The 15,039-nt window shown below is 41.4% G+C and overlaps 1 protein-coding gene across 1 annotated transcript; it reads left to right on the top strand.

Annotated features, from left to right (window-relative positions):
* Positions 1 to 783: 783 nt before the first annotated feature.
* LOC124010149 (kelch-like protein 14) lies at positions 784 to 14,804 on the top strand. The gene is made up of 9 exons (XM_046322525.1): positions 784 to 1,085; positions 1,982 to 2,870; positions 5,217 to 5,338; positions 10,471 to 10,560; positions 10,720 to 10,798; positions 11,558 to 11,748; positions 12,277 to 12,435; positions 12,704 to 12,861; positions 13,192 to 14,804. Exons 2-9 carry the CDS (start codon positions 1,990 to 1,992, stop codon positions 13,330 to 13,332), a joined length of 1,821 nt encoding a protein of 606 aa, XP_046178481.1. The 5' UTR covers positions 784 to 1,085; positions 1,982 to 1,989; the 3' UTR covers positions 13,333 to 14,804.
* Positions 14,805 to 15,039: the final 235 nt, after the last annotated feature.

Here is a 15,039-nt window from a genome sequence, read left to right as displayed (position 1 = left end):
TCATTCCTTTCTATTGTGTAGGCCTACAGTAGACCTATGTCCATGTCACAATAACTATTCTATCAAGCTACAAATATCTGATAACTTCTGCTTTTAGATACTAAAATAGCTATATAATGGATGTTTATATGCATGGCAATTTAACTTGCTACAATGTGGCTGGTTATTGGAATGAGGATGAATTTATGCTCCCAGAACACAATTTTGTCAAACATACACAAATATGTTTTAGAATTAAAATTATAAAACTATTATTGGTAATATCATACTCTATGTCCAAATGTGAGGCATATAATCCACTAAAGTTGGACTAGCAGGAGCAGAATGAGATGAGAGGTTATTTTGGCGATGGAGATTAAGGCAGGGGCTTTTTGTCATTTGTGCGAGACAAGCCATTCATTCATCCATCCAGTTCACAGCCAAAAAAAGGCTGGTCCCAGAAATTAGCAGTTTCAGCTCAGCAGCAAAGTCGTCGGGCTGTGAAGGCAGAGAGAAATTGACTAATTAGCAATGCGCACTAAAACTTGACGGTTCTCTCTATAACAGCGAGGGAAGACTCGGGTTTTCTCCCCCTTTCTCTTTTCTTTCTTCCATAGATGTTTGAAATCGCAGTCATTTACGCTCGACAGTTTTTACAATAGCCTTGAGCCATAATTTTGCGAGTCTCTCCAGCATCCATACCCCTGCATGGTCTCTCTCCACTGGCCATGCACGACCGTTTCTCTCCCCAACCGTGGATTTCCTATTACTCTCGTTACGACTCACTGAGCCCCAGGCCCAAGGATAATGATGTGTTGTTTCTTGGTAGCATAATTTGTCACACGTATATTTCTTCTTCTTCTTCTCTTGCAGAAAGCACAGCTCCCTCTCACACACTCACACACTTCTTGTTAATTCAGAAGAACAAATGATCAACGCCAACAAATAACCTGAAATAGTGACTTTGTGAGTGAGAATCAATAATTATTCTGTGGCTCCGACCATAGACTTTTAAAGGAAAGGAACACATCTAAAGAAAAAGGAGAACAAAGAAAAATCAAGTGAGATTATTGGGAACCTGAAGCTTTTTACAAGCTCGTAATCAGGTAAGTTTGGCTTGATCTGAAGCAAGCTGCTCACATCATTTAGTTGTGACAGGCGCTTTAGAGAATGTGGCGCCTACGAAACAAGGTAGTACAGGACGCTTATATCAAGTTTACAAACATTTTTCATGTAGTAAATGCATTTTTAGCGTTGTTTAACTACATACACATGTGCATGTTTCATTTATATTGTTGAATTGCTGCACTGGATGAATCATTTCCGATACTCATGTCTGAATAGTCGTAACTCAGGTAAAAGGGGAAAAAGCTTCCGCACCGAGCACAGTGATGTCGGCTGTGTGAGGGGACAAACTAATTGCTTTTGTATCACTCCGTGCGTGCATTTGTGGATGTGTAAATTTGATCATTGTGAGAGTGCAGCAAGATAAGGGGAGAACGATAAGTGTTAGCTGAATGCTGCATATTATCTTTGCATAGGGGTTGCCTTTCCCTTATTCAACAACTTAAATTGCGTTATCAAAGAGAAGGCGCTGCAGCATCTCCTCTCATAGTTTGTTTTGGCAATGCGCGTCAAACCGCAGCGTCAATTGAAATGATCTTGTCTTGAAATAATGCAAATAGCAATTGAATGGCACATTCTTGGGACAATAGCTTTTTATTTGCTCTTGTCTTCCGACATGAGCCAAAGCAAAGTTGAAATGATAGCCAACCGGTCCGAACTATATTGTTCATTGCAGAATAGTATCGGCGGGAGCAGCATGATGGTTTACCGGTTCGATCCGATGCATATTCATTTAACTAACCATTATGATCGGTATAACGTGAAGGTATTAGAGACAATTCCCTCCTGACTGTGATGATGATATCGTGTTATTTTATTCATAGATAAATGGTCTAGATGTAGGCTAAATGGCTTGCATGGTGTATTTGTTGCCTAGGTGAAGTCATGTCCAGATCGGGTGATAGAACATCCACCTTTGACCCTACACACAGTGACACCCTGCTGCACGGGCTCAACCTGCTATGGAGGAAACAGCTTTTCTGTGATGTGACTCTCACTGCCCAAGGACAGCAGTTCCACTGCCACAAAGCAGTGCTGGCGTCCTGCTCTCAGTATTTCAGGTGTCTCTTTTCCAGCAGTCATATGCTCAACAACGAGGGGACCAACAACAACAAGGACCAGGGGAGCAGTGGTACCCCGTCTTCCTCCCCAGATGACAAGCTGATGGCAAGCACCCGGTCCATCAACAACCTGGTCCTCCAAGGCTGCTCCTCCATCGGACTACGGCTAGTGCTGGAGTACCTGTACACTGCCAACGTCACTCTCTCTCTGGACACTGTGGAAGAGGTGCTCTCGGTCAGCAAGATCCTTAATGTCCCCCAGATCACCAAGCTCAGCGTGCAGTTCCTCAATGACCAGATCTCTGTACAAAACTACAAGCAGATCTGCAAGATCGCAGCACTGCACGGCTTGGACGAGACCAAGAAGCTGGCCAACAAGTACCTGGTGGAGGATGTGCTGCTGCTGAACTTTGAGGAGATGTGCGCCATGCTGGACGCTCTGCCGCCCCCGGTGGAGTCAGAGCTGGCCCTCTTCCAGATGTCTGTGCTGTGGCTGGAGCATGACCGGGAGACTCGCATGCACTACGCCCCGGACCTGATGAAGAGGCTGCGCTTCGCCCTCATTCCGGCCCCGGAGCTGGTGGAGAGGGTGCAGTCGGTTGACTTCATGAGGAGTGACCCAGTGTGCCAGAAGCTGCTGATGGATGCCATGAACTACCACCTGATGCCCTTCAGACAGCACTGCAGGCAGACCACAGCCAGCAAGTGAGGATGTACACACACACACGCACACACACACACACACACACACACACACACACACACACACACACACACACACACACACACACACACACACACACACACACACACACACACACACACACACACACACACACACACACACACACACACACACACACACACACACACACACACACACACACACACACACACACACACACACACACACACACACACACACACACACACATAATGTTGGTAAAGACACTACCTTGTACACTTGGATATGGTTAGGGTTAGTGAGGATGCTTTAGAATGGTCTAATCTACCTTATTTTCCATACCATCTCACACTATAAATGTGTTAACTCTCACTACATTTTTTTAAGTGCTGAAAAGATGGAGAAACATAACTTCAGTCAATAGGAAGATAGTTGAACAGTACATTCAGGCATTTCTTCCAAAATACGAGTTATCACATTATTCCCAAAAATATATAGGTCACTTATAATTAAACATAGACACACTTGTCAAACATATTACAGAAGAGCACATGAAAACTGCTATTGACATAACCTGGGTAGATATAACCTATAAATACATAACCGATACATTTTTGAATAGCTTGACAAGAGCAAGGAAACAATTAATGGATTATAGAGTTGTAGATCTGGGTGATCCATACCGAGAATGGCTGCTTTGTCTGCCTTACCTACAGTACAACCATGGCTTGTCATGGTGTGTTCGTCATGATCAGCATTTTCGAGACAGTTAATGGACAGGAGTTGCCAGGAAGATGATTGATTGGTGGTGCTTGAAGCTGCTGTTGTTGACAGCAAACACCTTAGTTAAAAACCTCTTGAAACACCGGAGTTTGTATTATAACTCTGAAATATTATGGAGCAATTTTGACTGTTACATTTGTTGAACATTATCTTCTTAATTCAGAAACAGTAGGCTTTATGATTGGAAAACTAATCTCACAGTATTGGAGAAAATAGAAATAAACAATTATCTTGCACTTGTGGTGTATAATGTATTTACCAGAGTAATTTATAGCATGGTTCATTTCCTTATTTATTTCTCACAATATCTTTATGGAGCACACTACTGTTTCCCTATCTAATGGAAATCAAAGAAAAAGTTATGAGCAATGGAGAGGACCTGCATGACCTGTAGCATGTTGCCATGCCTAGTAGTCTCCTTAGTGAGATGTCCATACATGGGTCCAAATGCAGCACGGATCTAGGATCTAAACTTCTCATATTAATATCACATGCCACTGTTTCTCTCCCCTCAATTCATCAGCATTATCTATGTCCAGTGGTCAATTGCATATGAGAATAACCCCAAAAAACACGAGTGGGCCATTATCCAAATGGATGCACTGAGACGGTGGTCATTTAGTCATCAGAAATAACAAAACAAATGTCTGGAATTAATTGCCAATGTTGTTAAAACGACTGTTACTTTGTGGTTAGTTGTTTAATTGCATTGAACTTCATTCAAAACAAGATTGGACTCAATACACAGTAAAGTTTGTGGCTCGGCTATTTCACGAAACAAACCCCCAGAACTCCGGAATATGTTGAACAATTGGTTCAGAACTGCCACATGGAGAGTCTTCACCAATGGAATAGCCACATTGATCTACTCTACTGTATATTGCCCAGTCATATCTGCATCCCTGTATGACACCCTTTAGAAAAGTCTGATGACTTCACACCTAATTGAACAGATATCTTTAGGGGTTAAACCCCCTTTGGACAGAAAGCATATGAAAAGTAAGCAGGTTCATTTTTTCACATCAATTCAGAGACAAACTGTTGTGATGTTACAAAGTCTAGTTACTCTGTTATTACCATGTTATTAAATAGATACAGTGTTCAGGTTAATACACAATGCTGTTAAGATGTTACTACTGTGATCTACATAGCTCATATAGTGTTGGCCAATAAGGAAGTGTCTACATGATGAGGAACATTATTTTGTTATCTAAATCTTTCATATAGGATATGCTACAGTTCAATGACTCCCAACACAATGAAGTTGTAGTGATCAGTTGCAGTTGGCTTGGTGCTATAATGGAAAATCTTGTATTTTTGTTTGATGTTGGTGGTTGTTTTATTTAATCTATATCAGTTATGTAATCTTTGTGTTTCCTACCTCTTATCCCCACACTTCAAACCCCCTCCACCCCAACCCCAACCCCATCCAAACCCCAACCCCTCCACCCCAACCCCAACCCCATCCAAACCCCAACCCCTCCACCCCAACCCCAACCCCATCCAAACCCCAACCCCCAAACCACCCCCCAACCCCAAAACCCCATCCAAACCCCAACCCCTCCACACCCACTTTACTCCAGGATTCGTTCCAATAAGAGGATGCTGTTGCTGGTGGGTGGCTTGCCTCCTGGACCTGATCGACTCCCCAGTAATCTGGTCCAGTACTATGATGACGAGAAGAAGACATGGAAGATCCTCACTAGTGAGTAGTAGCGCCGTCTTTTACCTGAAGCTTCTTCTGTTATAAGTGTCAAATTAATCAACATTCTATCAACGTCATATTTTATATTTTGTTGAACATCCATCGTTTTTTGGGGATGATTTCACAAAAGGTCATACACAGTTTATGTCTAATTTTAGCCAGATTTCAACCCACAAATCAACAATAGGATTTCAAGGGTTGGTTTATTTCAAGTTTAATGTTACGAGGCTTTACCTTTAACACAAGTACATTTTCTGGTCAAATGAGGGAAGAAGGAAGAAGTTCCTCAAATTCTTAGAGGTAATGGTGTATTACTAGCACTTTTAGTACGTTTTTAATCAGAGCATGACTTTACAGGCACACCACCATGGCATGGAGTTTTCCTTGTTTTTGCTGAAATCTCCTGGCAAAGACGCATGGCCAGATTTATAGTCATCTAACGACATAGTGGCGTGTAGATTAACATTATAGAATTACTGTCCAATATATTAAGATACAATATATTATTATTGAATATTGAGTATGCCAGACAGATAGTAGAGAGATAAAGAGAAAAGAAACATCCCTCCAAGCTAATAAAACCATTTTGGTTTTTGGACATGCATCGACAACTTGAAAAACCTTGCAAAGCTAAAAGCACATTTTGTGGATATTCTTTGCCCAATAACTTACAGATGTAGGATCTTAATTTGAGCCAGTTTGCTACAGCTTGAAAATAATCCTGCAGCAACAGGAAATGTGAATAATTATGTGGATTATAATTAATGGACATTTTTGTAGGGGTTGACACGTTTCGTTAGGGAAGTGGAAATTATGAACTTTAGAAGTCTTTTTTAAACCTTGAATACACTGCAAGTTTGCATTTCCTGATGTGCAACAAAATAGTCAACAAAGTAGCCCTTTACACTCATACCTGTATACAGATTGAAAATGGAAGATTTGGGCACTGATAAAACGGCTAAATTGGAACGCAGTGGCTGTACAGTAACATACTATACATGATGTCAGAGCTCCATCCTTGTGCTTCACAGCACTGTTTTGACTGACAGCTATTCTGAACTTGAGCACCCAGCGCGACAAGAAGTTGCCCCGATTGGGCAACATTTGCTCATTATTTGATGTCTGAGTGAGGGAAATGCTGTAAATTAAGAGGACTCAATGTATTTTGAAAGATGACTCATTGAGGATTATAATAAATACTGCTTTGATGTCACACATGCAAGCCAAACACCTGTTAGTCCAAATGTGCACTTGTCATATACAGTGTCAACGTTTATGATCCTTATGTTCGATGTACAGTTATAAGATGACATGATGTCATACCCTGGGTTGTTCTGAACAGAATTAGCCTATTCTTGTTTATTGTGAAGAACATGTGTCGGGCCACACACACCTGAATGCACACGACTCCTTTCTATGCGCACCAAAATTACAATATGTTTCTCTGAAATGCCTTGTGGAGGCCGAACACTGTAAGATCGTGTTTTATAACTTATCTAGTCATATTGGCAATAGAACACGCTTTCAAATGATGTCCACCTGAACCAGCTAGAGATTTATAATGGACCGTTTTTGGATTGCGTGAACAAGAACAGTAGTTGTGTGATGGTGGAGATGCAGGGTTGTGTTCCAAAGGAAACAACTACAAGTGTGCTTGCTCTAGTTCCTCAACGGCACAGCTAGGAGAGCTCAAAAAGCACCTTATAGTTGAAGACTGTTTTTTGAGTCATAAAAATGCATTGAAATGTCTTAGGAACTGTGAACACTTTGGAGGGGTGTGTGTCCACTTGGAGACAACAACAAAAATAAGTGTCGTTTTTGTGTCTTGTGTTGCACCTACCCCACATTTTCCAGGAATAGTCTTATCATGTTACTGAATGTATCCAGAGTATTTTCAGTTTTCGTTATGATCAAATGCGGCGAAAAGTACAGTAAATGTAAAAGGCACATAAAATCAAGTCTGGATGTTGGATTCAGTCTTGTGCCTGGTTGTTTTCTAACCTTTGGTGTAATAATATCCCCATAAACTGCAAACTGTTCCCTTTCAATTGCTACCATAGTTATACATGTTCATATTTCTTCTATAAGAAACATTTCGATGTAGCCCTGTCCATATAGGCCAATTCCCACGAGTGTAAAGGGTTACGATCCTACATCTGTAATGCTTCTGCAAATACAAAGAACAAGCTTTCTATTACACTACTTGCCTCAAGATATAGTGTCCTATGCTCTCTCTCCCACCTGTCTATGTTGACCTTTTGAGAGACACCACTATATTCTTGCCAATTTCCAAAGGTCAAACAAGTGCTAATGGAAAACCTTATCTGTCCTTTGCATCATCATCATCTGTGTCCATATTGAGTTGTTGTCCTCTGGCCTGGCAGGGAGCATCTCTCACTAATGTGGCTCCATTCATACATATTACCCACTGGTGTACCTCCCTACTGTCATCTCCTAGACCCTGTACACTCTATTCTCCCAATATAATACAACTTTATTGTCCATTTGTCAGAACTGCTTTCAATCACTCCCATTCAACACACTAACAACACTTGTCTCACACATGCCCATAGTTATTTCTGGTCCTGGTCTGATATTGCCAGTGTCATGTACCATGATACCATTTCAACACATACCATCTGTAGCTGTAGACAGAATTGTAGCAGTGGTTCCAAATACTATGCACCTGTCTGCTGTCTGTCAACACTCAACAAGCTACATTTCTGCGCTGTTATCATCAGTGTTACATTAATGGTATTTTAACATTTCCTCTTGATTTTGTCAGCCATGTTACCAGAACAGGCATGCATACACAACGACTTTCAGCCTCATTGGTATTTCAGTATTGACATTTTTCTCATTAAAGCTCATTGGTATAAAGTGTAACAACCAAAAGGTCAATGGGGATTTCCATTATTCAAAACTAAAAGTTAACACTCAAATGGTCCGTGTCCGTGTGGAAGGACAAAACTGCAAAATCATCCCCTTAACGTAACACATCGATAACCACCTGATGTAGCTGCGACACAATGGATGTGGAATAGAGGATGATTAACATTCAATCATAACTTTTCAATGAGGCGAAGCCTGAGAGGGATAGCGTTTGATTAAGACATTTATCAACACAATTTAGGGAGAGTCTGATCCCTCTTGTCGCGTCAGATCACTGCAGCTCGTCTGTTCTAGAAACTAGAGGAACTCTTGCTTGCCATCTAGTGTACCTATCGCACCGTGAAGAAGCAGGGAAGGGAAGGAAGACAAAGACATTGGCTCAGTTAAAGTAGTGACTCTGTCCACCGCTGCCTGATCCTACAGTACCTGAGCCAACCTGGCATTAACACCTCATGGCTTCAAAAATCCATCTTGATCTAAGCACAGTACTGAACAAAAGGATGCAATGTGGTGGGATGCAACACTAACGATGTTAGATGGCTGTAGTAACGCAACGGTTGATTGGTGCAGTTGCCGTGGAGTCATTCAGTCGACCCCAACCAAGTGTGTTTCTATGCTGAGGTGTCTGACTCCCTCTAGTGAACCTGAGAGCTTACTGTAAAGCCAAGGCAAGGCCAATTCTAAGGGATTGGGTTTCTGCCACGTAGTGGTTTTACAGTTTCGGCTCCAGTGGTAAATATGGAACAATTTAAATGTATTTTGATATCAACATCTATGAACATCATGATCCCTGATTCAGAGATAGATCTTATCTCTTTTCAGGCTGTAATGTACAAGACTATCAGAATAGGAGTAAAACAAATAAATTAGCAAACTTGAACATAAGTTATGGACAGTAAATCCATCGTTCTGAGTCTATTTATCCTCAATACCATCTCATTTACCCTCAGTGGAGTGCAATGTTTTTTTTTACAGTATCAGATGTTGTTTACTAAGAGCAGAAATCACAACACAACAAAAATAACCACTCGTTCAAATCTCTTAACATCTACTAAATGATAACATTAAGGCATGTGAACGAAATCTACCACCTACACCCTTTTGCCAGTGTGGTGCACTGAAGTCAGGGAGTAGAATCCACTTCCCTCAAGATAAAGCTGTTAGTCCTCCTATCTACCCTATCTGAGGCTCTCCACCTTCAATGGAAGACCTCTGCATGTCACACACCCTTATTGAAGATTAAGCTGTGTAAGTCAGTATCTGTCTGAGATAGACTCCCCTCTATGAGAGGAAGACCCCTGCATGTCAGCCAGCCACAGCTTTTGAAATTGCAGAGCTGAGGAGAGGAGAGGCCAATCGGAAAGAAATGAGATTCAGGGCTGTCTAATTTTACAGCAACTGCAATCCATCAGACTAGCGTGGAGGTGACGGTGGAAATGACGGATGGAGACAGACAGGTGGGCTTTACCATGCCACTGATTTACGCTCATAAGCCCACGCACGGTACGGGCCTCTAGATTTATTGAGTGAACATGATCATGTTCATTATGACTGTCACCTAAGACCGTTTCTCTCCGTCTCAACGGGGGTCACTTTAGCAGGGGAAGATGGAGTGGAGAGAGGGAGAGGGATAAGGAGGTTCACCTAGACACACAGTAAACAGGCAGGGAGACTTCACCACCACTGGGTGGTTGGGAGTGTTTGCCTTCATGCAGTGTGTTGTCGAATGTGAAACAACACCAATTGTCTGAATACTGGATTAAAATAAATTGTTTTGATTCTTTTGGTTGATTTTGTGCTAGAGTTTGGAGTGCAAGTTACTGCTCTTTCAAACACACAGAGTTTTTACTGGATGTCAAGTTGTGACATGGTGAGGTAGAACCCAGGAGTAGAGAAGAGAACCAGACAAGGAACCCGTGCTTTAGGAAAAAATGTAAATACTTTACTGGAAAACGTTCAACAGAAGGTACAAAGTAAAACTGGGAAAACAACCAACACTAAGAGTGGAACTCACTCAGGAGACAACGCACACAGCAAACAGAACAAGCTTCTGCAAAGGGTGACAGAAAACATACCTCTCTTAAAGTAAATAATAATTAGTAACAAAAACACCTGTGTCAATATAGTCTCTAGGGTGGCCTCTGCCGCCCTCTGGTGACAGGTGGAACCATGACACCACCATTCTGTGTCCTGCCTCAGCCAGTTTCTGACATCCTCCACTGTTGTCTTGTGTCTCCCAGTAATGCCTTACAACAGTGCCCATCACTGTGTGGTGGAGGTGGAGAACTTCATACTACTGCTGGGTGGAGAGGACCAGTGGAACCCCAATGGTAACATCACTACTGATACTACTACTAATGCCAATAGTTATACTAATACAAAAAAAAGTATTCATGTATATATAGTATTTCAATGCATAATTCACATTTTAGAAAGGAAGTGGCCATATGAACTGTTTCTGGATCTTGATTCTGACATGTATTTTGCAGGAAAGCACAGCACTAATCATGTCAGCCGGTATGATCCACGATTTAACAGCTGGATACAACTTCCGCCTATGCAGGAAAGGTAAGTCAATGCAAACTAAATTGACAAAATAAAGCAATACAAATAGATGTGGGAATTATTGTACTGATTATTAACACTGAATTATTGCAGGTTCTGAATGTTCTAACCATTCCATACAAATAGCTTAGAGGTTAGAGCAGTTAGGGTCAGTAACTAAAGGTTGCTGATTCTAATACCTGAGCCGACAAGGTAAAAAAAATCTACCAATGTACCCTTGTGCAAGGCTCTTAACCATCATTTGCTCCAGGGGCGCCTTACTACTATGGCTGATACTGTAAAACATCACATTTCACAGCACCTATCCTGTGTATGTGACAATAAAACATCACATTTCACAGCACCTATCCTGTGTATGTGACAATAAAACATCACATTTCACAGCACCTATCCTGTGTATGTGACGATAAAACATCACATTTCACAGCACCTATCCTGTGTATGTGACGATAAAACATCTTTGTTTATTGTTTATTTTTTACATACAGAGGTTATACCTGAGTTGTAACTTTGTCCAACAAGGCATCCACCACCCACCCACACCACACACACACACACACACACACACACACACACACACGCACGCACGCACGCACACGCACGCACGCACACGCACGCACGCACGCACGCACGCACGCACGCACACACACACACACACACACACACACACACACACACACACACACACACACACACACACACACACACACACACTGTCCTGGTTGTTTTAATGATGTTGTCTGGTTGACACATCCTCCTCAGGAGAGCCAGTTTCTTTGCCTGCTGCCTGGATAAGCACCTGTATGTGATTGGTGGAAGGAACGAGTCAGGCTACCTCTCCAGTGTGGAATCCTACAACCTGGAGACTAACGAGTGGAACTACGTGTCCTCCCTGCCCCAGCCCCTAGCCGCACACGCTGGAGCAGTGCACAATGGGAAAATATATATCTCAGGTCAGACCTCACTCATTTGATTTAACCTTCATTTTAATAGGTTGTCCCATCGAGGTCAAAATACCTATTTTACAAGGGGGACCAGATCATCTCAATGGACATAAGTTCATATTGAAAATGCAAAGCTGAAAAATGACTAACTCAGACACAGTAAAAATGAACTGAAAAAATCTATTGATCTGGAGTATCGTGATTAGTGCAGGACCGCTAAATATCACCTATCAATGCATACATAGACTTGTTGATTTCCCTGCACACTTAGTCAGGATGTGTAAGAACCGACGCTGGAGATGAGAAGTAGGTACAGAGAGAGAACATTTAATATAGCACAGACATGGAACAGGGCAGGAACAGCGTCAGAACTGGGGAACACAACGACATACGACAATCTATGCTGAAGCGGGGAACAGAGCTGGGGAACAGACAGATATAGGGGAGGTAAGCAGAGTGATGGGTCAATTGATCTTGATGTGTCCATTCATAGCTAATAATAACATCTTTATGTGTGTGTCTGCTATACCACTATAGGTGGAGTCCATAATGGAGAATATGTTTCCTGGCTGTATTGCTACGACTCCATCATGGATGTGTGGGCCAGGAAACAGGATATGAACACAAAGAGAGCCATTCATGCCCTGGCTGGGATGAACGACCGCCTCTACACTATTGGGGGCAACCATCTGAAAGGTAAAGACTGGCATGTCTCAGCTACTCCATTTTTTGCACTTAGCCACATGAATGAATGTGGAGTAGAAGATGGAACCTCTGAATACTAGTATATTCTCTATATTCTCAGGGATGCTGTCCACTAATGCTCAATTGGATTCAATAGCTTGACCCATAAAACCATATGACCCCTCTAGCTTGTCCTCAGTTGAGCATTATTCTAGGAATATTGCCGTGTGGGAAATCACAATGAGGGTTCCTCATTGTGTGTCCTTTCTGCTGTGCTCAGGTTTCTCTCACCTGGACGTAATGCTGGTGGAGTGTTATGACCCCAAAGCGGACCAGTGGAACATCCTCCAGACACCAATCCTGGAGGGACGCAGTGGCCCCGGCTGTTGCATCCTGGACAACAGCATCTTCCTAGTGGGAGGATACAGCTGGAGCATGGTAAAGGCTAATCTCACTATCTTTATCCTACGTTAACGCTTATCCTAGGTTTAGTTGAATCGCTATACAGTATGTATGATTGTGTGTGAGTATGAAGTTGTATTTTCTTGTTTTAAAAGCACAATAGCTTAGGGTATGTAGGCCTACAGTATGGGTTTAGGAATACCAACAACCTGGTGGCTAGATTAGTTTCAGTCCTGATAGAGACGGTCATAGGTGGGACACCGTGAAATACCTTTAAATTACCTTGAAACACCTTTGAAAAACCTCAAAGTCACATGCCCATGTATGAATTAATATAATAACGATGTCTCAACTGCTGTATTGCAGGGAGCCTACAAGTCTTCCACCATCTGCTTTAACCCAGAGAAGGGGACCTGGACAGAGCTGGAGGGAGAGGTGGCAGAGCCCTTAGCAGGCCCATCCTGCTCCACTGTCACATTGCCTGCCTGTCTGCCCTTCAACAAATAACACATCACTAGGTACGACAGAGTAGCAGGAGAAGTAGGTGAGGAAGAGAATGGGGAGATGCAGTGATGGTGGAAAGGACCATCGATAAACGAACAGTTGTTAACACATTTTGTCATGAAGTACTCCAATCAGCCGATGGGATGTGTAGAAATTATTTTTTTACTGGTTTGACAAAAGAGCACTTTCGTTATTATTGCCTACTGAAGGTTTGAAAAAATAAGTTATCATGTATTTCCTGTATTTAAATCCCCATCTGTGTTGAACTTCTTCCAGACAATGGACACATTTCATATCAGATTTTTCTTTAATCGATAGTAAGTGTTTTTGGCTTATCTTGATATAACTAGCACGCATAGTGTTGAACTGAATTGTTATAGCTTTCAAAAATCCATTTGTATCTTGTTATTAGTAGGAGACATCAATCAAAAACAGAATGCAGTGCTGTTAAAAATAATTGCCACTGGAAACTGTCTGTCAACCAAATCACACTGAAACGGAACTCTGGTTAATACCCACTGGGCACAGAGGTCAGTTCAACGTCTACTTTTGATTTACATTTGGTTGAGTTGTCAACTAACTTTAATTCAACGTGAAATCAACACAAAATCTCACAATGTCATTGGATTTAGGGTTAAAAAAGTACGAAATAACCTTACGTTGATGACTTTTTGCTAATCTAATTAGTTTTCCACGTTAATTCAAAGTCATCACATTGATTTTTGGGGTTGAAATGACATGGAAACAACTTTGATTCGACCACTTTGCCCAGTGGGTATGCTCATCTTTTAACAACCAAAATCATGATTCTGTGTACAGTATATTGTAAAGCAGAGACATACTAACAGTTGATCTGCTTGTTAGATCGTTGCCATACTGTACATGTGGCAAAGGAATCCTTCTCCCTTCAAGCTGCAAGCAAGAACAATTTTTACATTCAAAATCTACTCTGATCTTTGTAAAAACGGCACTAATAAGTGATATGATTATTTAAGGGTGGTACAATCAAATTAGTATTATTTATTGCTAGCAATTGGTATACATAGGTAGCAATGTTAACTGAGTGATAAGGTGGGTTTTCTGTTGTTTTGCGTTCAATGTTACCTGTTAATGTTTAACAGAGCCTATTTCCAGAGATCACAATTCCCCTCAAAAAGAGTATATCCCATTTAAGATAAGGATAAAGAATACAGTGGTCCTTAATGCACTAATAGTGAACTTTAAAAACACTGTGTATAAGAATGGTTCACAAAACTAAAAGTTTGCTGAATTGTTGTTACCTTTAGTTATACTAAGTTCAGAAACATGATGAAAAGTGAATTCAACTGTCATGTATACATCCTACTCTTTTGTTTAAGTAAGTGTGCAAGGTCCACACTGAATATTGGGAACCTGTTGAAATACATATAGATAGGGTATGTTGATTTTCATTTTTGTAAATAATCGCTTGCAGTGGAAACATTTTTGTGCACTCAACCTGGGATTTATTCTCAAATCCTGTTATGTCCTTTGCATTTTAGAATATGAAAATAAAAAGGAAACTTGATGATTACAACAGTCTCTGAAGCTTGTTGAAAATACTGCAAATACATCCAGTCAACAAACCCTCACTTTACATAGAACTTCCAGTATACAGTGCCTTGCAAAAGTATTCATCTTTGTCATATGGTGGGTGTAGCTGGTGCATGGAAGTCAGGCGCAGGAGAGCAG

Source organism: Oncorhynchus gorbuscha, linkage group LG22 (genome assembly GCF_021184085.1).
Source record: "Oncorhynchus gorbuscha isolate QuinsamMale2020 ecotype Even-year linkage group LG22, OgorEven_v1.0, whole genome shotgun sequence".
Lineage (NCBI taxonomy): Eukaryota > Metazoa > Chordata > Actinopteri > Salmoniformes > Salmonidae > Oncorhynchus > Oncorhynchus gorbuscha.
This window is presented reverse-complemented; position numbering and strand designations above follow the sequence as displayed.

Coding starts and splice junctions, on each gene's coding strand:
- LOC124010149 (XM_046322525.1), top strand. CDS start 1,990: ATGTCCAGATCGGGTGATAGAACATCCACCTTTGACCCTACACACAGT. Junction 5,339..10,470: donor GACATGGAAGATCCTCACTA/GTGAGTAGTAGC, acceptor TGTGTCTCCCAG/TAATGCCTTACAACAGTGCC. Junction 10,561..10,719: donor GGACCAGTGGAACCCCAATG/GTAACATCACTA, acceptor TGTATTTTGCAG/GAAAGCACAGCACTAATCAT.